Consider the following 25,844-nt stretch of genomic DNA (forward strand, 5'->3'; position numbering starts at 1 on the left):
GTTTTGTTGCTTCTATATAGCTTTTCATAAAAGGCAGCCTTTTTTATTATCTCAGTCTACCCATGGAACTATAAAGAGCAAGCATGCATTTCAAACCTTCTGTCAGAATCTCCTGGTAGGCAGGCATGTTATATACAACTGAGAAAGATAATGCATCCTCAATTAAAATGAGACCAAACTTCTGAATTCCTGGTTACTGAAAAAGTGAGGAGACTCTTTTTTCAGTTTTAATGTAAATAAACTATTCCGTTAAATTTAGTTAAATTCTAGGTCAGCTATACAATAGCCAAGCTATATAGAACAATGAATTTAAAGAGAGAAGGATCCAAAGACACCACAACACTTTGTGAATTGAGAATTTCTGTTCTTGTGTGATAGGTCAGTTGCTTAGTGATAGTGCACGTGGTTTGCATTCACAAGGTCCTTGGTTCAATCTCTGGCAAGTCATATTTAAGGGCCCAAGATAATGTAATGACCTCCTCTGAGACATTGGAGAACCATCAAAGATGGCTAGCTTGGAGTTGGCCAAGTTAGGAACAGATCAAAATGACTAAGGGTCAGGTTACACATGATACAGTACTGCTCAAGCAGGTGATGGCTTCACAGCTTTGGACAATCTTGGAGGAGATGGATTATCTAGATCCATTTCAATCTGGATTCAGGCCTGGTTTGGGGATGGAAATGGCCTTGGTGACCCTGACTGGTGATCTTTGCTTGGACAGTGACAGGTGGAGGACATCTCCATTGATGTACTCCTGACCTCTCAGCAGCTTTTGGTACCATTGACCATGGTGTCCTTTTGAAGAGGCTGACTGGGTTGTGAATGGGGGGCACCATGCTTTGGTGGTTTGGCTCTTACTTGACCAAGTGATTTCAGAAGGTAGTGCTGGGGAAATGCTGCTCTGCCAAGTGGTATTTATGCTATGCAGTTCCGCAGGGTTCCCTCTTGTTTCCCTCACCATGCTATTTAACATCTACATGAAATCACTGGGAGAGGTCATCTGGGGATTTGGACTGAGGTGCCACCAATGTGCAAGTGACACCCAGATATATTTCTCCTCAACAATTAGCCAGGTGGGTGTGTGCAAGTCCTGAAGAGGCATCTGGATAAAGTAATGGAATGGATGAAGGCCAGTAAACTGACATTCAATCCAGAGAAGACTGAGGTGCTGTTGATCAGTGGAGAAGTTGCTTGGTGACTGTGAAGTCAGCCTGTCCTGGAGGGGGTTGCATTCCCCCTGGAGGACTAGGGTTGTAGCTTGGGGTGCAACTGGATCCTGGCCTATGGTTGGAGGCTCCAGACTCCTGTGTGGCACACAGCGCCTTTAATCAGCTCCAGCTGGTTCACCAGCTACAACCTTTCTTCAAAAAGCATGATCCTGCCAGGGTGACCCATGCTTTAATCACAATCAAGTTGGATTACTGTAATGATGCCTTGGAGAAGTGTTCAAAAACTTCATTTGGTACAAAAAGCAACAGCCAGGGTATTGTCAGGGGTTGGTTACAGAGATCATATCACCCCTTGTTGAAAGATTAGCAATCAATACCCATGTATTTCAGACTAGGGCTGTCAAAAAAAAAAAAATTCGGTACAGTTCGGATTCGGCCGAATTTGGCCCTTGTGGGTTCGGTACGTGCCGAAGTCCGAACTCCCCCACTTTGGATCCGTTCAATTCGGCGGGAATTCAAAGTTCGGAAAAAAATTTCGGCCGAATAAAGCCATTAAAAACACAACCGCGCCTTTCCGCGGCTCTGGGGGGGGCATTTTTGGGCTTAGAGGTCCCAAACTTTCAGCAGAGCTTCAAAGGACGTATATTGAAAGACTCCCCAAGTTTTGTAAAGATTGGGTCAGGGGGGGCTTAGATATGGGCCCTGAAAGGGGTCCCCCCCACCCTTAATGTGTATCTCTCCGCAGAGCTTGCCGCCCACGCACAAAGCTCCCGGCCCGACAAACAGCTGATGAGAGCAAGGGCGGGGCAGGTGCTAAGAACTTTGCAAAGCAACACAACGGCAGAGCAACCCCTTTGCAAACATGGAAAGGGCGGGGCAGGTGTGAAGAATTTTGCAAAACAATACAACTGCAAAGCAACACAAGCACGCAATGCAACACCTTTGCAACAGTGCATAGCAACACCTGATGCCTGGGAGTTTGCATACCATGGAAAGGGACAGAGGCAGCTAGCTATGCATAATGAGCAGGAGGGGGTGGAATTTCTCCTTTTGCATTGGACTTGGGACCAGGCAGATGCATTCTTTAAGTCACCATTTGAAAACCAGTTTTGAGCAAGCATCAAAATAACCTAACTGATCTTATGAATGAGGAAAAACCTGAAGAATAAAAATGAAGCCCCCCCTCAAACCAGGGAGAGAGAGACTGAAGGGGGAACACACACCCCAGGCAGAACCGGCAAAAGCCCCCTTTGGCTTCCCCCCCCCACCCACAGAAACTGCTTCCTCCCCACACACACACACAGACTCTGCTTTCCCCCACACACACACACAGAAAAGAAAAAATATAGATTAAAGCCCCCAAAGGGGTCTTACTGTGGCTGTCTTCTGTTCCAGCAGGAGGGGCTGGGTAATCCAATATGATTCCATTTGTATCCAATATAAGATCCATACGTATGCATCTCTCGAGGGTGATCCATTCATCCCAATAGGGAAAAGGGGAAAGCCCATATCTCAGGGGGCCCTGACCCAATGTTTACAAAACTTGGGTGGTATCTTAAAAAGCCTTGACTGAAGCTCCGCTGAAAGTCTGGGGTCGGCACACCCAAAAATGCGCCCCCTGCAGCCATGGAAAGAGAAAAGGGGGGGAGCCAATATTTCAGCCCCCACTGAACCCATCTTTACAAAACTTGGGTGGTCTCTTAAGAGGGATTCTCTGAAGCTATGACAAAAGTTTGGCGGCTGCACCCCCAAAAAAGCGCCCCCTGCAGCCACGAAAATGGAAAAGGGGGGAGAGGAAAAAGGGGTGGAGCCCATATCTCGGGGGGCCCTGACCCAATGTTTACAAAACTTGGGGGGTATCTTAAGAAGCCTAGTCTGATGCTCCGCTGAAAGTTTGGGGTCGGCACACCCAAAAATGCGCCCTCTGCAGCCATGGAAAGAAAAAGGGGGGGGAGCCCATATCTCGGGACCCCCTGACCCAATGTTTACAAAACTTGGGTGGTCTCTTAAAAAAACCTGTCTGAAAGTTTGGGGTCAGTACCCCAAAAAATGCGCCCCCTGCAGCCACGGAAAGGAGCGAATGTGCACAAGCACCCCCTCACACACACATGAGGATTTCCCTCTCTCTCTCTCTTTCCCCGGCCGGCCGCACATCAGCTGATTCCTCCAGTACTCAATCCTGACTGATTGGCCAGAAGAAGACCCAGCTTGGCCACCGATTGGCCGGGGGAGGAGAATGCTGCTTACTGACGGTTATGCTGCTTACTGACGGCCCCGAATTGGCCGAATTTATTCGTGAACTCCCGAACTCGCTGAATTCGGCCCCCCGGTTGCCCGCCAGTTTTGAGTTCGGGTCGTCCCGAACTAAAAACCGCCGAATCAAGGGAAATTCGGCTGATTTTCAGTTCGGGCCGAACCGAATTGACAGCCCTATTTCAGACAACAATTCAAAATGATTTCACAATTAAGGCCCTAAACAGCTTGAGGCCAGGGTAGCCAAAGGAGCATACTGTCCCATACCAGATTGGCCAGGGATCCAGGAGGGGTTTTTTTTTGGCCATCATCTGGGCATGGAGTAGGGGGTCACTGGGGGTGTGAATGGGAGGCAATTGTGAATTTTCTGCATTGTGCAGGGGGTTGGACCCTGGTGGTCCCTTCCAGCTCTACTATTCTATGATTCTGTCCAGCCCATACTATCCAGTTAAGATCTGCTAACCAAGCCCTGTTCACTGAGTCCCAATTCAGACGTAAAGCAGGTGCCAACTAGAGATGGGGCATTTCCTGTGGTGACACCTCACCTCTTGAATGCCCTTCTTTTTCAGGCTCACCTGCACCTATGTTACTTTCTTTTAAGTGCCGGGCCAGAACACATCATTTTAACCCAGGCTTTTCATTAGGGGTTTTATCTTTACCAGCTTTTTAATGGTCTTATGGATAGTTTTACGCTATCCAATGGCTTGTTTTTGTGACACTAATTGTAAGCCATCTTAAACAGGACCCTGAAAGGATGGCATAGAAATACCCTAAACAAACAAACATTTATGCAGTTTCAGGGGGCACCATTTTTTTAATGCAAATGATTGGGATGTGGATTGTGCTTGAGTTCTCCTGATGGATAAATATTTAATGTGTATTCAGAAAATTTCTAGGACACCTTTCCATACAATGCTTGGCTCTAAGGAGAAATACTTTGAATCAGTAAATCAGCATGAACTGAATGGTTACACACTAGGGTTGTGCATATCAAAACTAATTTGCACGGACATCATGCTATGCGCCCCAGATATGAAGGGAGCCCAGCCTGCCAATCAGCTCTTTCTGCCAGTCCTCAGCAATGCTGAACTTCTGAACCTGAAAACAGATGGACAGCTTGGCTCACAAATGCCTGGAGGATGAGGGTGACTCCTTTGTGGGTCCATAAAATTGGACCCCCTGTTCCAACATTCACCAAACTTTGGTGACCATCTAAGGATTTGCTATGCTGCAAACTTGGTGACTCTACCTCCAAAAATGCCCCCACAGGAGCTTCGGGAAAAAAATCCCCATAGATTATAATAAGCTCAAATATTTTCAGTAAACCCAGAAATAAAGCCAAAATACTCCTTTACTGGTATGGGTATTCAGCTTATTCCAGGTTTACAAAAAAAAAAAAAGGGCCCCCCAAAACCCTAACCTGAAATTTACTTAATTTCTTTTTCATGACCCTATTATACAACCCATTTCTTCCCACCAGCTATTTTTGCTTTAAAAAATAAAAGTAAACTAAGTTTGGAGATCCCGATCGCAGATCTTTTACAAGCTGATCACTGGGCCCAACCTGATCTGCACTGAGGAATGCCTTTTTGTTTGTAGATTAACCTGTGGACAATGTGGAGTATGTGTATTCAGCCAGCAAATGCTAAAATGAAAACAGATTGGTAAGAAGATGATCAAGCTTGTCTTGTATCTGCAGTGTTTCCACTGATGTTTTGTTTTCCACAGCCAAAGCTTCAATCATTCTGGCTGTTGCCCATAGCCTGTTCCCCTCAAAGAACAGAAATATTGGAGTCTTGTTTTATATTAACATCACTGATTAAACTCTCACCCTGTCCGTTCTGTAAGATGGTGGTTTGTTCCTAAAGGGACAGGTGGAATATGAACTTTGTTCAGAACCCATCTTCTCTGGTCCTGCTCAGTTTTTCATTTCACACCATGATCACTGGAACCACTGAATGCATCCTGGTCTAACCATAGAGCTTTCCAAGGGTGAAAATGCATGGTCGCTTTAGCCTGTCAAGATAGCAAGTCATTGCATATCAGGAACTGTGAGGTTAGGAACACATTGCACTGTGGAAACTGGGTTCAGCTGGAGAGAGCAGGTGTTGCTCATGAGCTGATGCAAGAAGGTGCAATGACTAAGCAAAATGAGTCAGCTGGGTGCTGATTGGTTCCTGTAGACCTGAAATGTATAAATGTACTGTGAAATGTACCAACAGCGTGGGAGATAGTTGGTGGAGTGTCGAGAGTGTGTGAGCTGGATTTTATGCACTGTAAATAAACAATCACTGGCTTTTGTAGCTTGGCTGTATCTGGATTCTATTCTAAATACTCTATAACTAATCTGCCAAGCGTTTCACTGAACATGCGTTGAATCCTGGCTGAAACAGGGAATAAAGGAGGCTAAAGTTACTGTGCGTTTTCGCCCCAAGTCACCAGTGAGTTAAACAGGAGTGTAGCCACATATTGGAGATCAAAGGCTCATAGGCTAGATGAACTTTATGTTTACAAAGCTGATCTGGCCAATGAGCCTCTGATACTGTGTGAATATTATTGATGCAAAATAGGCTATGAAAAAGAACTCAAGTGAACATTGGTAGCTGGGGCTGGTTTTACATTTGGTTTGAAGGCAGAAGTGGGTATCAGGGTGTGGATGTGTAGGACTGGTTAGAATCATTCCACACAGACTCCACTCAAAGGCCTGCTATTGGAAACCAGTTGTTATAAGCATGGGACCTGTCCTGTGGGGTTCCACAGGGTGCAGTCCTGTCCCCCTAGTCTGTTCAACCTCTACATAAATCCCTTCAGACAAATCTTTCATAATTTTAGGGCTGGCAGTCATTCATAAACTGATGACACCCAGGTTAAATCCCCTTGTCCAAATCTCCCGGCGATGTGGTAGAGGACCTGAATCACTGCCTATCTTCTTTGTTTAAATGGCTAAGTGTAAAGAAATTGAAACTAAATCCTGGCAAGTGTGTTAAAGTGCTATTCACCCACTGATATCTGCCAGGGAGGTATTACCTGGAGTCAACTCAGTACAAGGACTTAGATCTTTAAAGCAGGATTTTAAGAGTCCCATATTTGGGAAACATCTTACCCACTGGAACTGGTGTGAAATCAGCAAAGTAAGTCAAGTCTTACTGCAGTGGTGCTCATTGGTGTGTTTCCTGGAACTCACTTCCTTCTTGGGTTTTGGAGGTAAAATCCAAAGAGTCTTGAATGGAACAGGGGAAAAGGGTTTTTCAGATGGCATCCTACCAGCTGACTGACTAGCGAAGTACTGAACTCATCCCAGCTAGGTGTGACACAGCTACATATCCTCAGCTTGGCTACAGACACAGATAGTCCTATGACTCTGGGCCTGGCCATTTCTCATAGTGGTTGTGCAGGAAGCAAATCCTCATTTTTCTTTGGAACTGTGTCATTCCCCCCCCCCCCCGAGCAAAGAGCCAACCCTGCCAGTGTGGTGTAGTGGTTAGGAGCGGTGGACTCTAATCTGGAGAGCTGGGTTTGATTCCCCACTGGGTTTGATTCCCCACTCCTTAACAGAGACCTATGACTCTGGGCCTGGCCATTTCTCATAGTGGTTGTGCAGGAAGCAAATCCTCATTTTTCTTTGGAACTGTGTCATTTCCCCCCCCCCCCCCCGAGCAAAGAGCCAATCCTGCCAGTGTGGTGTAGTGGTTAGGAGCGGCAGACTCTAATCTGGTGAACAGGGTCTGTTTCTCCAGTCCTACACATGAAGCCAGCTGGGTGACCTTGGGCTAGTCACAGTTCTCTCTGAACTCTCTCAGCCCCACCTACCTCGCAAGGTGTTTGTTGTGGGGAAAGGAAGGGAAAGAGATTGTAAGCCAGTTTGATTCTCCTTAAATGGTAGAGAACGTCGGCAGTGCATATAAAAACCAACTCTTCGTCTTCTGTGTGATTGGTCCCAATGTCACAATAGCCATATTGTGGTGGTACCTACTACCCTTTCCCAACATTTCCAAAGTGCCACAGGTTCAACAAGACTCCTGCCTTACATGATGCTTTAGAATGAATGATTGACTGATGATAATCTGTTACATATAATTTTTAGGATGTGAAACCAATTCAAAGGTGCCTGGAACGGTTCATTACTAAAACAATAATGGTTGGGATTTAAAAAATCAGGAGTTTCCTGGTGCTGTGTATCATTGGTGAACAACATGCCAGTAGAGAAAAGCATGGTAGACATATTCTGTGAGACTCTACATCAGCAGTTCCCAAACTGTGCTCCACGTCCACGGAGCACTTATTGCTCCACGAAACATCTCCTAGTGCCCGGTAAAGAGATTGGAAAGAAAAACACTACTGTCATTCGGTTTAGTGTATAGGTGTTGGTGAAAATTAGTGCTCCCCGACAAATTTCTCTTCTGAAAAGTGCTCCATGACTCAAAAAGTTTGGGATCCGCTGCTGGGGAGGTTTTGCCTCGGATTTGCCGCTCTCTAGATGCCCATTTCCCCAATCTGAATTCTCAAAACTCTGCATGGGGGCTTATTTCTGAGTGTTGAGAATTTGGCAAGGGGGAAACGCGCCTCCAGCGAGCGGCAAACCCGAGGCAAAACCTCCCCTGCTCCAGGCGGGACGGAGATGTTCAAAACTGGAGCATGGCGCTTGGAGCTGGAGAGTTGCACGAGCGAGCCGGAGGAAAGCCATCGAGCATCTGTCTCGCTCGAGTGGGACGTGAAGGGAATAAAAGGCACGCTATTAATCGGGGTGGGGGGGAGATGGGGATGGGGGCTGCCTCCTGCCAGATGCGCTTGGGCCACCCCGCTCCCTTTTAATCGCCTCTGCGGCTCTGGAAACCCCCCCAGCTCGCCTCTCGACGAGGAGGGGGCTGCTGATTCTGCTGCTTTCGCCCCCCCCGCAGCCCCTCGCCCCCCAGCCCCTCCCATCCAAAGCTGCATCCCACCCAAAGCCCCTCCCATCCAAAGAAACCGCTGGCCGCCGGCTATATAACTCCGCGCGAGCCGCCCGACGCCCTCTCTTTCCAGCAGCGGCGGCCGGCGAGGCCAGAAGGGAGATGCGCGCAGGCGTCGGGGCGGCGGCCGGGCGGCGGGGATCGCAGGGCCGGCGGCGGCGGGCTTGAGCGGGCAGGGGACCGGCCGCGGGCCGACGCCAGGGGGCGCCTCGCCTCTTCTGCCCGCCCCGGAGGCTCTTAGGTGGGGGGGACCGCGCCCGAAGCGCATCTTTCCCCTTCCCCGACGGCCGCCGCGATGCTGCCTTTGCCCCGGAGGAGGTCCCTGCCGCTGCTGCTGGGCGCCTGGGTGCTGTGGGCGCAGCACGGCCTCGCCCTGCGGGTCTTCAGCGGTGAGTACGGGACGGAGGAGGACCAATCTCACGCATGAAGCTGCCTTCGACTGAATCAGACCCTTGGCCCATCCAAGTCAGGCTTGTCTGCTCAGGCCGGCAGCGGCTCTCCAGGGACTCAGGCAGGGGTCTTCCCCATCACCCACTTGCCTGGTCCCTTTAACTGGAGATGCCCGGGATTGAACCGGGGACCTGCTGCATGCCAAGCAGATGCTCTGCCACTGAGCCATGGCCCCTCTCCATGGTCTCCGGTAGAAGTCTTTCACATCACCTGCTTGCCTAGTCCCTTTAACTGGAGATGCCGGGGATTGAACCGGGGACCTGCTGCATGCCAAGCAGATGCTCTGCCACTGAGCCATGGCCCCTCTCCATGGCTCTCCAGGGTCTCAGGTAGAAGTCTTTCACATCACCTGCTTGCCTAGTCCCTTTAACTGGAGATGCCGGGGATTGAACCGGGGACCTGCTGCATGCCAAGCAGATGCTCTGCCACTGAGCCATGGCCCCTCTCCATGGCTCTCCATGGTCTCAGGTAGAAGTCTTTCACATCACCTGCTTGCCTAGTCCCTTTAACTGGAGATGCCGGGGATTGAACCGGGGACCTGCTGCATGCCAAGCAGATGCTCTGCCACTGAGCCACGGCCCCTCCCTTAAGACTTTAGACCCGGTCCCCTGCCGCCCAAAGGGTCGCCTCGGCGACACTTTGCACGCGCACAGAAGTGCTCTCTTTCTTGCTGCTGGCCCTGGGGAGCAGTTCAGAGTGACCCCGGACCCTTTGCTCGGGGTCGAGCTGGGTTCCCAGTAACGAATGATGTGAGATTTTACAGCCTTTGAAATGCTGAACGTGATGCTTTGCTCCTGCCTCCCCCCAGGGATGGCTGCATTTCATTTCAAACCCCCACCCCACATTAACACATGAAGCTGCCTTAATCTGAATCAGACCCTTGGTCCATCAAGGTCAGTATTGTCTACTTAGATCGGCAGTGGCTCTCCAGGGTCTCAGGCAGAGGTCTTTCCCATCACCTCCTTGCCTGGTCCCTGTAACTGGAGATGCTGGGGATTGAACCCGGGACCTTCTGCATGCCAAGCAGAGCCACGTCCCACTCCAAACTTTGATGCCCCTTGATCCTCATGTAGAGAACTATTTTAGACTGGCATACATTTAGAAGCATGCATCTTGCTTCTTTTTTGGTGGGGGTTAATACTCTGAAACAAACAAATGTAATAAGATTGATTGAATCTCTTTAATCCCATGTGCAGTTTGCATAGTTAAAGGGCAATTTAAAAAAAGATCTCAACCTGCCTGCATTGTCAGTACATGCCTGTGAGTGACAAGTATGTCACAGGAGTACAGGAGCACAGCGGCTGCAATCCTAAAGACACTTTTTCTGGGAGTAAGCCCCATTGAATAACATGGGACTTATATCTGAGTAGACCTGCTTAGGCTTGCTCCCGGAGACACCCTATGCCACATCCCATAGGGAGGCAGTGGGCAATCACTTGAATTTTTAAAAGAGAGAGACCAAAAGAACAAGTGTGCTATTAAATCACACCAGGTGCAGAATCTACCACCATCACTGCACTGTGCCAATGATATGTATCTCTTTGCATGGGGGGGGGGCGTTTGATGATGGTAATAACTGGTGATGCTATTTTCACCTATTGTGGAGGATTGAGAAGCAAGTTGATTCTGCAAAGAAGTCCACCCCTGCCAAAAAAACAAAACAAAACCCCTGTCCATTATCTGATTATAGGGAATTGAGTGTAGGCTGGAAGACAGAGGAGTGCACCTTTCTTTGAGGTGAAAGGTGCCAATGTGAAATGATCACACATCCCTCTCTTCCAGACTACGACAAAGTCATAGCAGAGGGGAACAGACTTATGCCATATCAATGAGTATATGCATTTTTTTTCTTTTTTTTGGGGGGGGGTGTTGTGGGTGTGTGTGTTTGGGAGCAGGTTGCAGTAAGTAAGGGGTAGAGACAGTTGGGCAAGACCGATAGTTAGGTTTCTGTTCTCTTTTGCTGGACAAGGTGGGGTGGTGATGGCAGACGTGGTGCTTCAGGTTTTTACTTGGCTTAAACTTCTACCAAACTTCATGTTTAATTAGCATTTGAATCATTGATTTAATTAGCCTTTGAATTGTTTTTAGTTTTCCACAATCATATTCCATAGTTAAACAGCAAGTTATCGCTCTTTCTCTCTCTCCCTTCCTCCCCCCACCAGAAGTAATGGAAACAATAACAAGTTTTAGCTTAGAGACAAAATTAAGCCCTTGCATGTGTGAAGGTACAAATATGAGAAGCTGGAATAAGCACAAAGGGCCATATTTGGATCCTAACACATGCAAATGATTCATTTTGCCCCTAAGCTATTTTATTTATTTATTTAATTTACATCCCACTCTTTTCCAACCAGGTTGGGCTCACGGCACCTTCCAACAAAATACATACAATATAAAATTATAAATGACTGGTTTAGCTTAAAAGATGGCACTCTAAATTACAAACTGATTTTATATACACCATTCATTCTCAATAGTGAGTTGGTTTATAAAAAAATATAACAGATGGCCAACAATAACCCAAGAATTCAAAGAGGGAGAAAAAGGAGCGAGAAAAGGGGAAGAGAGGCCAGCTGATCGAATGAACCCTTGCTGCCTCAACCATATGCTACAGCTCTTATTGTTTTCATTACTACTGGGGTGGGGGAAAAGAACATAGAAGTGTTATTTTTCTTTGTTCCTTTGTCTGAAAGATTTTTATACAAACCCCCCATCCGCCAAATCAGGTCTTCTGTTGATAGTAGGATGAAGAAAGGGCTGGAATGTTGAAGACCAGGTTTTAGACTTGGTTCATTGGAATGGAATAAATGGAGCAGTTGTCCAACTTTGTTGACCAGCACTTCTTGTACATTCATTGGGCAACTGTGAAATGTAGCAACATACAAAGAAATCTCTAGGGCCTCTCATTAGATGCCATGTATGCATGCTCTCTACGCTATACAATGTATTGACGGACATTTATTAAATCCAACTTTTCCCAGTCCTATCATATGTTCCACTGATTTCAGTGGAATGTGTCTTTAAATTCATGTTCATAATTTTTGGACTGTAACCTCATTGAATCATAGAGCTGGAAAGAGTCCAATGGGCCCTCATAATACCCTGTACCTAAAGCTTCTTCCAGCTGATACTGAATTTAGTCATGAACTAAGCATTTCGAAGGAAAGAGATGCCACAGCTTCTCACTGAAGCTTGTCACACAACTTACTTGCTTTTATAGATAGGATGTTCCTCTTCATCTTTAACTTTAATTTACCTAATTATAGGTTGAGGTTCAAAATATATTATTCAAAAATGCATATTCTGCAGCTCTGCAGCAGCTTCTGAGGCAGCAGGAAAATAACACCCATGAGAAACAAACAGAAACAATCATAAAATAGACGATGATAAAGTAACAACGAATGACAGATCAATTAATAATATCCTCAACTAACAGAGTAACTGAGGTATAAATTATTTTTTAAAAATAAGAACCACCCAAACAATATTACAAAGACAATCAAAACCAGTCAGAAGCCTGGTGTAGTGGTTAAGAGTGGTGGTTTGGAGCGGTGGAGTCTGATCTGGAGAACCAGCTTTGATTCCCCACTCCTCCACATGAGTGGCGGAGGCTAATCTGGTGAACTGGATTTATTTCCCCACTCCTGCACACGAAGCCAGCTGGGTGACCTTGGGCAAGTCACATTCTCTCAGCTTCACCTACCTCACAGGTGACTGTTGTGGGGAGGGGAAGGGAAGGCGATTGTAAGCTGGTTTGAGTCTCCCTTGAGTGGTAGAGAAAGTCGGCATATAAAAACCCACTCTTCTTCTTCTTGAACTGAAAGGTTTTAGCCCAAAGACTAAGTAGGTACTCACCATGCAAGAAGCTGTGAGGAGGGAGTTCCACACTGAGGTGCGACCATAGAAATGTCCCCATCTCTGTAGCCATGTCCCTCACCTTTGAAGGTGAGTGAACACAGAATGGGGTCTTGATAGAAAGCATCAGGTTCATAAGAGAGCAAGTGATTGTTAATAATAATAATAATAATAGCCCTCATTTCTCACTGAGGCTCAAGTTGGAATACAAAATATGTAAAACAATTCAATGACACAACAAAGATTTTTACTGAACAAAACAACAAAATGGGGCTAGGAGTGAAGAACGGGAAATCAATACAAGCAAACAAAATGTAGCAGGAGAGGTGGTCTTGCAAGTATATGGATCCAGGGCTGTGAAGCACTCTTTAGGTGACAGCTAGAACCTTGAATTGAACCAGTAATTGATCAGTAACCAACATTGTGTCTGCAGAATAGGAGGGAGGTGCACATTCCACTTAGTGCCCAATAGTAGCTGTGCCGCAGCATTCTGTACCAACTGGAGTTTCTGAGTAGTCTTTAAGGGCTAGGGTTGCCAGGTCCCTCTCTTGCCTGCAATGACCCCAGGATTGGGGCCTCCATGAGTCAGTTGTGAATTGATACCACACTCTAATTTCTTCTTCTTTCTTGGTGGCTCAAGGCAGCTTACAAAATACAATTAAAACATGACCAATAAAACACATAGAATAAAGTCCCAGTTATCCCCTCCCCCAAGATACCTGCAGTTTATACCCCATTAAAAGTTCTATCAAATAAAATGGCCTAGCCATTTTAGTCCCAACCCCTAGGGTTGCCAGGTCCCTCTTCGCTATCGGCGGGAGATTTTTTGGGCAGAGCCTGAGGAGGGCGGGGTTTGGGAGGGGAGGGACTTCAATGCCATAGAGTTCAATGGCCAAAGTGGCCATTTTGTCCAGGTGAACAGATCTCTATTGGCTGAATTCAGACAAGCCTTTCCTTTCCTTTTATCCCTTAGAAGCTCCTTGCTCAATTGATCTTGAGCAGCATATATCTAGTGTTGGAGGGATATAAGGACTGAAACAAATCTTGCCACTGAATTCAGACAAGCATTAGTATGTAAATGTTAACAGTATGTAAGTGTGAATAGCAGGCGTGATGGGATTAGGTGTGGTATGCAGAAGAGTCTGTGATGTCCAGGGGAGAGATGGGTGTGGAGAAATCAGCTGGACATCACAGACTCTTCTGCAAACCACACCTAATCCCATCATGCCTGCTATTCACATTTACATACTGTTAACATTTACATACTAATGCTTGTCTGAATTCACTCTCCTCTACTTAAAGACAGATTCACATTCTAGCTGTATCTGAAGAAGTGAGCTGTGGCTCACGAAAGCTCATACTCTACCAGAAAAGATTCTTGTTAGTCTTTAAGGTGCTACTGGACTCTTGCCCTTTTCTACTACTGCAGACAGACTAACACGGCTACCCACTGTGTATATGCCAATGCCAAGGATTGGACCTGCAAACCACGTCTTCTGCCTTCTCCCTTAGACAGTTATTGTATCTCCTTTGCCACTACTCTTCTGGTCTGTTTGTCCATTCTGTTTTAAAGCCTGCTACAGTTTTGCCCTATAGGTGGGAAAAAAGGGTGGATTCTAGTGAAGTAGGAGTGCAGGGCCCTGACCTGGATAGCCCAGGCTAGTCTGATCTCCTCAGGTCTTGGAAGCTAAGCATGGTCAGCCCTGGTTAGTATTTGGATGGGAGATCACCAAGGAATACCAGGTTTCCTACACAGCAGCAGGCAATGTCAAACTGCCTCTGAACATCTCTTGCCTTGAAAACACAGGGTCATAGGGTTGCCAACCTCCAGGTGGTGGCTGGAGATCTGGGATGACAACTGATCTCTAGGCAACAGACATCAGTTCACCTGGAGAAAATGGCTGCTTTGGAAGGTGGACTTTATGGCATTATACCTCATTGAAGGTCTTCTCCTTCCCAAACCCCACCCTCCTCAGGCTCTACTAGGCTTGCCAGGTCTCTCTTAGCCACCGGTGGGAGGTTTTTGGGGCGGAGCCTGATGAGGGAGGAGTTTGGAGAGGGGAGGGACTTCAGTGCCATAGTGTCTAATTGCCAAAGCAGCCATTTTCTCCACGTGAACTGATCTCTATCGGCTTGAGATCAGTTGTAATAGCAGGAAATCTCCAGCTATTACCTGAAGGTTAATAAAAAAAGAGACACAACTGTACTGATACTATATAGTTAGGAAATAAGCACAGGAGCGACACAACAATGTAGTTACAAAATGCAAAAAGATCCTATATCTATAATGCAACAAGATCCTATATCTATAAGTCCAATAGTCAGTGATGTATGTATTTTCAAGATAGTTCTGCAGAAGAAATATTGTTTTCCAAAGGTGACATGGGGATACAATATTTCTTCTGCTGAACTATCTTGAAAATACATACAGCACTGACTATTGGACTTTACTATTATAGATATAGGATCTTGTTAGACCCATTGTTTTTGCATTGTTGTTGCTTACTATGTGTAACTTTTCCAATAGAATCTTTTTGCATTTTGTAACTACATTGTTGTGTCGCTCCTGTGCTTAGTACCTGAAGGTTAGCAACCCGAGGCTGTACCTCCAAAATCTCCAAGTAGTTCCCAACCCGGAGCTGGCAACCCTACTGCCTTTCCTCCTACCCACGTACATGTCTCCCACATGCTTGCATGTCCTTTCCTTGTCTGCTCGCAAGCGCTCCTATTGCCCATTCTCACAGCTGCCTCCAAACCTTTCCACAGTGCCACTGGATGGTGCAAACAGCAGGAAGCATGGGTGGTGGATCTCTGGAGGATGCTGTATGCAGTGGCTGTATATAGTCCATAGTAATTGCTGCAGAGTTAACCTATAATTGTGTTTGTGACATTGATCCCTTGTAGACAGGGTTGCCAAACACGAGGTACTAGCTCGAGATCTCCTGCTATTACAACTGATCTCCAGACGATAGATATCAGTTCACCTAGAGAAAATGGCCACTTTGGCAATTGGACTCTATGGCATTGAAGTCCCTCCCCTCTCCAAACCATGCCCTCCTCAGGCTCCCCCCAAAAAACCTCCTGCCGGTGGTGAAGAGGGTCCTGGCAACTGTACTTGTAGAGTAGTGCTGCTGAACTAGGCCTGGGAAGACACAGATTCATTCCCCACTTGCCATAAAACTTACTCGGTGGCCTTGGGCCAGTAAGTCTGTCTCAGCCTACCCTACTGTACAGAGTTGTTGTAAGGATAAACAGAGGAGGGGAAAACATGTATGCCCCCTGAGCTCCTTAGAAGAAGTATAGATAAAAATGCAATAAATGTTAATCTGTGCTTTTGGCTCTGGCATCGTTTTCTGAGATGGACAGTAGTATGAAGACAGTTGGGGAAAATGTCAACACTGTTCACCACAGGGGAGTTAGCTATTCTTTCAAAGCTGCCCAATGTAGTAAGATCCCTTTTAGGCCATTCAATTTCATAGGCATGCTTAACTCTGTCTAGAAGAGGGCTGGTGTTTGCCCCCTGCTTTCATAGAGGTTATTCTGACCAAATTTCTCATTCAAGTCAATGACAATAAACAGAAAGTTGAGCACTTTGCAGTTTAATTATTTATGTTTCTGCAGCCATTTTGGATTTTCCAACCCAAATGAAAACAGTGACGGGATCTAATCTATTTGAGCTTCACTGAAGGGCCTTTGTTAATTGAGTGGAATTCTTCACTTTTTTCCCCTTTGTAAAGCTTACCTTCTCCATGTGGTGGTGGGAGTGTCGTCAAGTCACAGCTGACTTATGGCAACCCCGAAGGGTTTTCAAGGCAAGAGACGTTTGGAGGTGGTTGGCCAATGCCTGCCTCCACTTGGGCTTAGATAATTCTGAGAGAACTGTGATTGGGCCAAGGTAGAGTTGCCCGGTCCCTCTTCGCAACTGGCAAGAGGTTTTTGGGGCAGAGCCTGAGGAGGGTGGGGTTTAGGGAGGGAAGTGAATTCAATGCCATACAGTCCAATTGCCAAAGCAGCCAGGTGAACTGATCTCTATCGGCTGGAGATCAGTTGAATTAGCAGGAGATTTCCTGCTACTACCCGGCAGTTGGCAACCCTACTTAGAGTCCACCTTCCAAAGCAGCCATTTTCTCCAGGTGAACTGATCTCTATTGCCTGGAGATCAATTGTAATAGCAGGAGATTTCCAGCCACTACCTGGAGGTTGGCAACCCTAACCATATCCCACACAACATTTGAAATTTCTTTTAGTTTTGCAGTGCAGGTTATCATGCAGGTTGGTTGCTGCTATTAAAAGGTCTAAAGTTCCTTGCACTTAGACTACTAGCGTTACACTTCTTTGTATCCTAACCAGTGTTACTAATTACTATAAAAACATAATGTCATAATGAACTTCATAATATTTCCTATGGGCCTAAATGAATTTCCACCAGCATTAGTAGAAAGACTTCTATTGAACTCAGGAAATATTAACAGCAGATGCAGTGAAATAGCATCTATACAGGGTAGACCACAATCATACACACACACAAAAGAGGTAATAAAGCCAATTATTTTGACCAACATTAACCAACAAATCTACTTCTTAATAGCTTTCTGATATGTAGTAGTGTGCTATTCCCTTTTCAAGATAAATTAGATTTCCTGTTCTCCTTTTATTGATAGGACTGAACTGGACTTTGCTACTTGTTCAGCATTAGGGAACACGCTGGACCTTTTTCAAATCGTTCATTAAAATTATCTGCATTACAATAAGGCCTAGAAACTCTGAAAAATAAAGGTAGCCAGCCAGAGTTTTCAGATTTCTGATAATAACCACAAAATTCTTGAACAATAGAGTCAAAATGGAACAAACCTATGGATTGCATAAATAGCAAATTCCTTAGTCCTCAGTCGAGCAAACTATTCTGTTCTATTCTATTGTATTCAGGCTAGGAAGGACTTGTTCTACTATTCTTTCCTAGTTAGCTCCCTTTATCCTAATTGCTTTCAGTGCCTTTTTATGTGTGGGGGTAATAAGTGCAATGAATGAGAAATATAGGTTGTGGGTAGGTGGTCATCTTGACTTATTCTCTGCAGTTGGTGTTAATACTGCAATTGGTCTGAATGCCTGGAGCTGGCAGGAAACTGGGCTTTTAAACCACTGAGGAAGCTGGGCCAGGAAAAACTGCTGAGTGTTACATAACCCGCATTGCTGTCCCCATGACATCATAAAACACATAAAGTGATGATAATGCAGTTTGCAAAAATGCAATTACTTTAAGTATCTATTGGGCAGGAAAAAAGCGAGCTAATCTTATTACTAGCCACTTAACATCCCATGTATTAATCAAAGCCATTATGCCTTAATGACTGCTGCTTACTGTCAGTTTATTTTTTGCCTTTTTTTTTTAGCAGTGACATTTTGTTTGGTTATGCCAATGCACATCTCAATATTTACCCTGAGCTCATATCAGTATAACACTCTGAGTAAGAGCTGTAAAAGGAGGAAATAGCCCAGCGCATATATTCGCCATTTTCTGAAATGCAAACATTTGAGTAACTCCAGAAGAGTAAGAAGCCAAGTCAAGGACAGATGATATGTATAACTAGTCATGCTTGGGTAATAACTATGCAGAGACCCAAGCAGTGCATGGGTAGGCATATGTGCCAGTCTGTATCACAAGGGCAGGTGGAATGGCATGTCCCCATCCTCACTGTGCAGTGCTGATACACATTGGACAGTGGGTAGGGTTGCCAACCTCCAGGTAATAAGAAAATCAGTACAGGAGCGAATATTATTAGAAATCAACAAATTCTTATTGTGATTACACACATATATATTACAAAAATAGTGAGTACACTTCAGTCAATAATCTTCAGCAGTTTCCAAAATATTGCAATATCAAAATATCCCAAGCAGGGTAAAATTCAAAGTTCCTTCCTCTAAGGGTAAGGTCAGAAAAAGGCCTTTTTCTGACCTTACTCTTAGAAGAAGGAACTTTGAATTTTACCCTGCTTGGGATATTTTGATATTGCAATATTTTGGAAACCTTACCCTAAGGGGATTGTGCAACATGGATGATAACATAGGAATTTATGAGACTTCTGTTATGAAGGACTGATGAAGATTTGAATTTTGAGACTTCGAAACGATCGTATCCTCTCGATGAACTTTTGTCCATTGACATCCTTTCGTCCATACAAACCTGCTCCTGTGGAAAAAGAAACATAGAAAGATTATTGACTGAAGTGTACTCACCCTATTTATTACTCACCTTTTGTGTCTGATGTACGTTGCGTTTTGTATGTTGATGGTCAATGTGACTATTTTTGTAATATATATGTGTGTAGTCACAATAAGAATTTGTTGATTTCTAATAATATTCGCTCCTGTACTGATTTTCTTATCCCCTGGATATTTGTACAGAGGTGTCTTTTTTCCTCCTCCAACCTCCAGGTAATAGCAGAAGAGCTCCTGCTATTACAACTGATCTCCAGCCGCTAGCGATCAGTTCACCTGGAGAAAATGGACACTTTGGGAATTGAACCCTAGGGCATTTAAGTCCCTCCCCTCCCAAACCCCGCCCTCCTCAGGCTCTGCCCCCAAAATCTCCCACTGATAGCGAAACGGGACCTGGCAACCCTAATGGTGGGGCATTTCATTACCCAAGATATGAGGGAGCTGCTTTTCTGTAAATGGCTCCTAGATGACTGGACTAATATTTAAGTAACCCAACCAGTACTGATGCTTACATAATCTGATGCCATTTTTATGCACCAGCTGGGTTTTTAATAGTTTATGGATTTTAATTGTTTTTATGATTTTATCATGCTTTGATTTGTAAGTCCTTTATTGTAGTAATGGTATTTGATAATTTTAGCACGATTGGTATTATAACAGGTGTTGCTGGTCTTTGCAAATACATTGACTTTGAATTTGCAAGTCTCTTCAAGCAGGTTCTGTAAAGAGGTGGAATATATTTTTTTCTAAATAAATAAATAACCCATGCTGGGGGGGTGTTCTTACACCCCCCCCCCTCCGCACGCAACTGATCCATGTAGCTAGATCACTTAAATATTTTGCTAATCACATGGGAGCCATCCGGCCAGTGTGATGTAGTGGTTAACAGTGTCTGACTAGTACCTGGGAGACCTGGGTTCAAATCACCGTGTGCTGTGGAATCTTGCTGGGTGACCTTGGGCCAGTCACACTCTCTCAGCCTGACCTACCTCACAGGGTTGTAGTGAGGATAAAATGAAGGACAGGAGAATTATGTAAGCTTCTTTAGGTCCCCGTTGGGGAGAAAGGTAGGGTATAAATGAATTAAATAAAAAACAGACAAATATTTGAAGAGTCAGAGGCCTCTTATGCATGGGTTGTTTCCGTGGTGATCACCCCCTGCCCGGCCACTCCAGGGCTTCATTTTCATTACTCACGTCTTTTCCGACCTTTATAAGTCATTTCACTCTCTCCCCATGCTTTCCCAATGTTTCCTGGATGCTGTCAGAAAAAAAAGTCCCAAAGTAGTCGGGGGTGGGTGGGTGATTGTAATGGAAACAACCCATGCATAAAAGGCCTGAATGTGTCTGCACATGCTCAAACATACTCTTGCACTGGAACCCCCATCCCACACTGAAGAGCAGACCCTGGCATTTACATTATTTCTAGCATTGAACCCTGGTTCAGATCAAGGAGTGGTTAAAGGCTTTTCAACATTGGCCCAAGAGAATATGGCTTGGATCCAGCAGTGCGTGAGTAGAAAGGAAAATGTAGTTTGTGCAGTTTTGCTTGTTCAAGCAATAGCATAGGGGATGCAGCAGCACGTAGCCCTTCTGTATCATTTTTAATGAAATAATAATGTGCAGCAAGAGCAATGTAAAGTACAAGAGATGGTTTGCATGATTTAATATAATTGTTTTTAAACTGTTCAGGGAGAAACACCCGCGCTGTGAATTGTGCATGCGGAAAAGATAGGGATAAAATTGCTTTCACTTTGTGCAAGCAGACAGCAAGGAGTAATTTTTAGCAATTTGGCTTTGCTCATGGATTCTTGTTGTGGTTGCCAGGTCCCCCCTTGCCACCTGCAGGAGATCTGGTGTGTGTGTGTGTGGGGGGGAGATTTGTGTGCGAATAGCACGCGCACCCCATAATGTCCCTTCTGGAGTAAATCTGGAAGTGATGGAGACACTCTAGAATGTCCTTAAAAAGCTCTAGAGCATTCCCCGTCAATCCCAGAAGTCAGGGGGATGCTCTAGTATATTTCTCCAAAAACTCTAGTATATTCCTCCAAAAACTCTATGGAGGAATGATTTCCATAGAGTTTTCTGAGGGATGTACTAGAGCATCCCCGTCACTTCCAGGTAGCATTGCCAGGTCCCTCCTCATCACCTGCAGGAGGTTTTTGGAGTAGAGCCTGAGGATGGTGGGGTTTGGGAAGGGGAGGGACTTCAATGCCATAGAGTCCAATTGCCAAAGCGGCCCTTTTCTCCAGGTGAACTGGAGATCAGTTGTAATAGCAGGAGATCTCCAGCTAGTACCTGGAGGTTAAGCAACCAAAGACAAGACCTCTGTACTAATACCACAGGTAAGGAAATAAGTACAGAAAAGGCTGGTATATTACTTAAACACAGCAAGTGTATAACAAGGTGTATTAGGTGCACTGAATGACCTACAACAACAATATTGCAAACAAGAACTATGTACAAAACTATATGAATAGTCCCATAAGGGTACAAGTATCAAAAGTTCAAAAAATATATATGAGTAAGGAAGAAGTCTTCATGAAAAAGTTGCCGGGGAGGCGATCGTTTCTATTCTTCTTCAGCCCCGTTTAGTTTAAGTCTATTTGTATGTACATGTCAATTTCAAACATTTTCCATTCTCCCATAGGGATGAATAAAGCAACTAAGTAGAATGTAAATATTAAGGTTCCAATTCAGGATACATCATTCTGATACATGGTTGCACAGACGAACTCAGCTTTTCCCAGCGGGATACAAAAAGTAACAGTGTGAACAATGTTTTCCAGTAAAAAAATAATAAAAAAAAATGGAAGAGTGAAGCTATTTACAGTATTGGAACAAGCAACTGCAAAGTACCTTGTTCCTGACTAGGGCAGCACTGGGGCTTACTGTGTGACTGTTTCTTTTCTGTTTATTATAACTAACTTCCAGGAAGCTCGGGGACTACTATCCCACTTATCTTCACAAAGTCCCTGTCGGATATATTAGGACGTCAGATAGCGACTTGGCCAAGACCACACAATAAATGGTTCTGCTTATCACCATTGAAGCCCTAAATAGCCTGCATCATGAGTGCCTCAACAAGCCCTTCCTCGCAAATTATGTCCACGAGGCCCTGCTTTGTGTTCCATCTTATGCAGCTACAAGATAGAGCTCCGTAAGAAGCACAGCCTTTTCTGTAGTAGCCCCAGAGTCGGGGACATTCCTCCTTGGGACATGTATCTTGTTCCCTCATTGTCCTCTCATCACAGGCAGCTAAAAACTATGCATACTTTTCCAGTCTGCTTTTAGTGTGTGGGTTTTCATCTTTTTAGTGAGACAGTATTGATGTTTCTGAGGGCTCGGCCTGGACACTGAGCCCATGATACGATCTCATTCCCCTATTCCCTTTCTTTTTTCCTTTCTGTAGCCTTGAAACTTAAATAAATGTATTTATTTTTACAAAATCTTTTTTATTGTGCTTCTTCTGGTTGAACGATTGCTTTGTTGATATTTTAAGTTCGTGGTTTTATTTTGGCCCTCTTTTTTTACTGTTGGGCAAATTCTTTAACTGAAAAAGGTTTATTATTTAAATAAATAAGCAGGGACTTAAACCAAAATTTACAAATAGAGTTCACTAATTATCATACCATCTTTAATCTCTGCTGTATAATCTATCACTTCCATGTGATGGCATCACTTTCTTCTAAAAGTACTTAAAAATTCACTCTAGGATGGATGGTGTTGTAAACTATGCAGCTTAAATGTGATCTATAGTGAGATAAATTCATGAGGATATATGACTGGTGATTTCATGGTAGAAAGGGGGGGGGAAGTATGTCTGAATGTTCTCCTAGTCTTTGTAGTTTCAGTGAAAACACTCTTACAAATCATTGGTTAAGCAATTCCAAATAGCAGTTCTTTCAAGACATGTGCAGCGTAGCACAGAGTATTGTATGGCTTATTCCTGATGTAATACTTGTTCAGGGAGAACCAACCCAGTGGACAAGTAGGGTATTTCTTTGTAGAGATTAATCTGCTGATGCTCAATCATTTGTATCATGTCAAAGCAAAGTGACTCTAATGGAAGAGCCTCTTATTGGAGGGAAGCTTCTTAGACTGGAGAAAGTTCCTCCAGCCTAAGATAGGATACTGCCCAGTATGTCCCAGCAGCATTTGCGTCAAGCTTCTTTTGACCACTATGTCCACAGAATTGGTTTGACAGTTGTGGATACTTGTTTGTACCTTCTTCATAGACCAGGTACCATGTCTCACTAGGTAACTACAGGATGCTAGTTACTAACCCTCTCCAGATGGTCCTTGTGTAAGCGCAAGTTCTAGCAGGAAACCAAAGCTGGAACTAGAGAGGGGATGCCATGATGGAAAGAGGTGAGCTGAGCAAAGGAATGTGTAGATTTAAGCAAACATGCCCTGAGGTTGTTGACTTGGGTTTCTGCATTCTTCAAGTGCTGTCTCTGTTAGGCTCAGTCACCTGTTTCCAGGTTGTCTGCACAAACAATACAGAGACAATACAAAACAACAATCAGATTCTCCCTCATCTGACACACACAAATAAGAAGATTTTTGCTACAAAATGAAAAGTGATGCCTTCCCAGTCAGTGACTGACAGCTGATCATCACCCTTGAATATCGGGATACAGTCTGGGTTACCTATTTTTTAAAAATTAGTTATTAATATATTTATCATTCACCACATTGGTATCCTGAGTTTCTACCACAGAACTCAGAAGCCCTATACACCCAACCTCTGCACATTGACTGAATGCACAGAGAGGGAGAGTGGGCATGAGCGCACTGGACCCATGCCCTGTCTATGTGCAGAGGCAGTGTCCACCCATAGACTACCTCTGTATGATCGGGAACACTGCATTCCAAATGTTGCTGATCACAGGGAGGGAGCATATGCATGGTGACTGCCTCTGCACACAGGTGCCATGCTCACAAGCTGGTGATCACAGGGAGGTGGAGGCAAAGCCATCATGTTCATGCCTGCTCTCCATCTCTGCTCATTCAGTCAACATGTGGAGGAATTGCAAATACAGGACTATACATGTAACTATCTATTGATTTTCACTATACTCTAATGAGATAACCAGAGGTAAGTTTTGTTGCTATTTGCTACCAGCATAAATACCAATGAATGAGGAGGAAACTCAATGGGAAGGGGATTAATTGGGTTATATAGGGCACTATTAGCCATGCATCAGCTGTGCACATTCATTAGCAACCTCCTTCTATCATTCAGCAATATTGCTGGATCCCTGTCTTCATTTTGGATTCTCGGAGGGGGTAGCTGGTAGTGCTGTAGTGAACTGCCTCAGGAACAACCCCAGGACTTACTTGGGTTGAGAGATAATGGCTTTCCAAAGGCCATCTTAGGTTTCGTGGAGAAATAGGGAATCTCCTTACTACTAGGCCTGCATCTAATACACCAGTTGGATTTTTGGGTTGCTGCCTTTGGCTTGCAAAAGTAGGATATGCTTTTGTATCTTTTCTTAAGACACCATTTCTTAAGACACCATTCTACAGCTAGAATGGTGTCATTACTGCCTGAAACAATGGGTTCCTTCAAGAAGACAAAGGTATAATGCCGTAAGTTCATCTTTTGCTCCAGAGAGAGCAGTCACACTACAGAGATTTGAGAGTTATCACCAGTTTAAGGCACAGCGTCTCAAAGTACCCATCAGCTTCTTAGATGAAGCTGTGGCTGTCTGCCAACCAAAGCTGATCCCTTAATTGAAGGCTGCAAAGTCAACGTGATCAAGAGAGGGGGAAAGAAGGCATTTATTACAGAAGCAATGGGTCTCAGCCTTTCATTTTATGGCATCTTAAATACATGGAGTAGAAGAAATGCCAGAAAAAGAGAAGACATTTTCCACTTAGAGGGGAAAGTAACTGTCAGTATTTTAATAGTTTGTCAAAAAAAAAAATTGCCATCAAGAAATACTGTAATATATTGATTCCCCCCCCCCCCTTGGTAAAGGCACACCACTTAATCCAACAAGAAAAACAGTGGTTCATTTGCTCTTTCAGCATGATATTTACTTTCTAGTTGAGAGCCATTTTCCTTGTATTGATTCCGGTAATTAAACTTGTGCATTTCTTCTGGAAGTGTAATCTGGGAATGCAAAAATACTGTCAAGTTTCCTTTAAATCAGATGCGTAAATGATGCACAAATCAGATGCCTCCCAATGTACTTAAAGCTCCTTTCTGTAAGGAGCTTCTCTCTGTTGCAGAACTTCCCGATTATGATTATTTGGGTAATGGCAGGAGGCCTAAACACTGCTTCTATATTATATTAAGTCAACTAGGGCTGCTAGCTTCAGGTTGGGAAATACCTGACATTTTTGGGGTGGCGCCTGAAAAGGTTAGGGTTTGGGGAGGGGAGAGATTCTAATGGGGTATAATGCCATAGAATCCACCTTCCAAAGTGACCATTTTCTTCAGGTGAACTGATCTCTATCAGCTGCAGATCAGTTGTAATCCCAGGAAAACTCCAGCTAGTATCGGGAAGTTGGCAACCCTAGTATCAGTGTCTTCTGTGGACTAAGGGGGAGCATAACAGTGCTCCCAAAATGCTAGAATTCAGGGACACCATAAGAAGTTGATGGTTGTTAGATTTCAGGACAAACTGCCTTATACAGAGAAAGACCATTGCTTTACTAAGGTCAGCATTATCTACTCTGACTGGCAGCAGCTCTCCAGGGTCTTAGGCAGAGTTCGATGATCTATGTAAATTAATTTTTAAAAAATCAATAAGAATACTTATGATCTCAAAGTAATATGCTAATTATTTAAACTGATCTTTATTTCCTAAAAGTTTATTACACAGCTTTTTCTATTGGTAAGGTGAATGTTTGATTAGTGTGTGATAGTGATTGATAAGCTTTGTCTTCTCATTCATTAACTAATAATTATTAGCTGTTTATAATGGTCCCTTATGGC

General features: G+C 44.5%; 1 protein-coding gene across 1 annotated transcript in view; it reads left to right on the forward strand.

The window, feature by feature from the left end:
- The first annotated feature begins 8,667 nt into the window (after positions 1 to 8,667).
- Positions 8,668 to 25,844, forward strand: part of CHODL (chondrolectin) — a 35,938-nt gene continuing 18,761 nt past the window's right edge. Inside the window, exon 1 of the mRNA XM_056858397.1 lies at positions 8,668 to 8,761. Within this exon, the coding sequence (XP_056714375.1) occupies positions 8,668 to 8,761 (94 nt within the window). The remainder of the gene's footprint in view (positions 8,762 to 25,844) is intronic.

The sequence above is a fragment of the Euleptes europaea genome, chromosome 12 (genome assembly GCF_029931775.1).
Source record: "Euleptes europaea isolate rEulEur1 chromosome 12, rEulEur1.hap1, whole genome shotgun sequence".
Taxonomy (NCBI): domain Eukaryota; kingdom Metazoa; phylum Chordata; class Lepidosauria; order Squamata; family Sphaerodactylidae; genus Euleptes; species Euleptes europaea.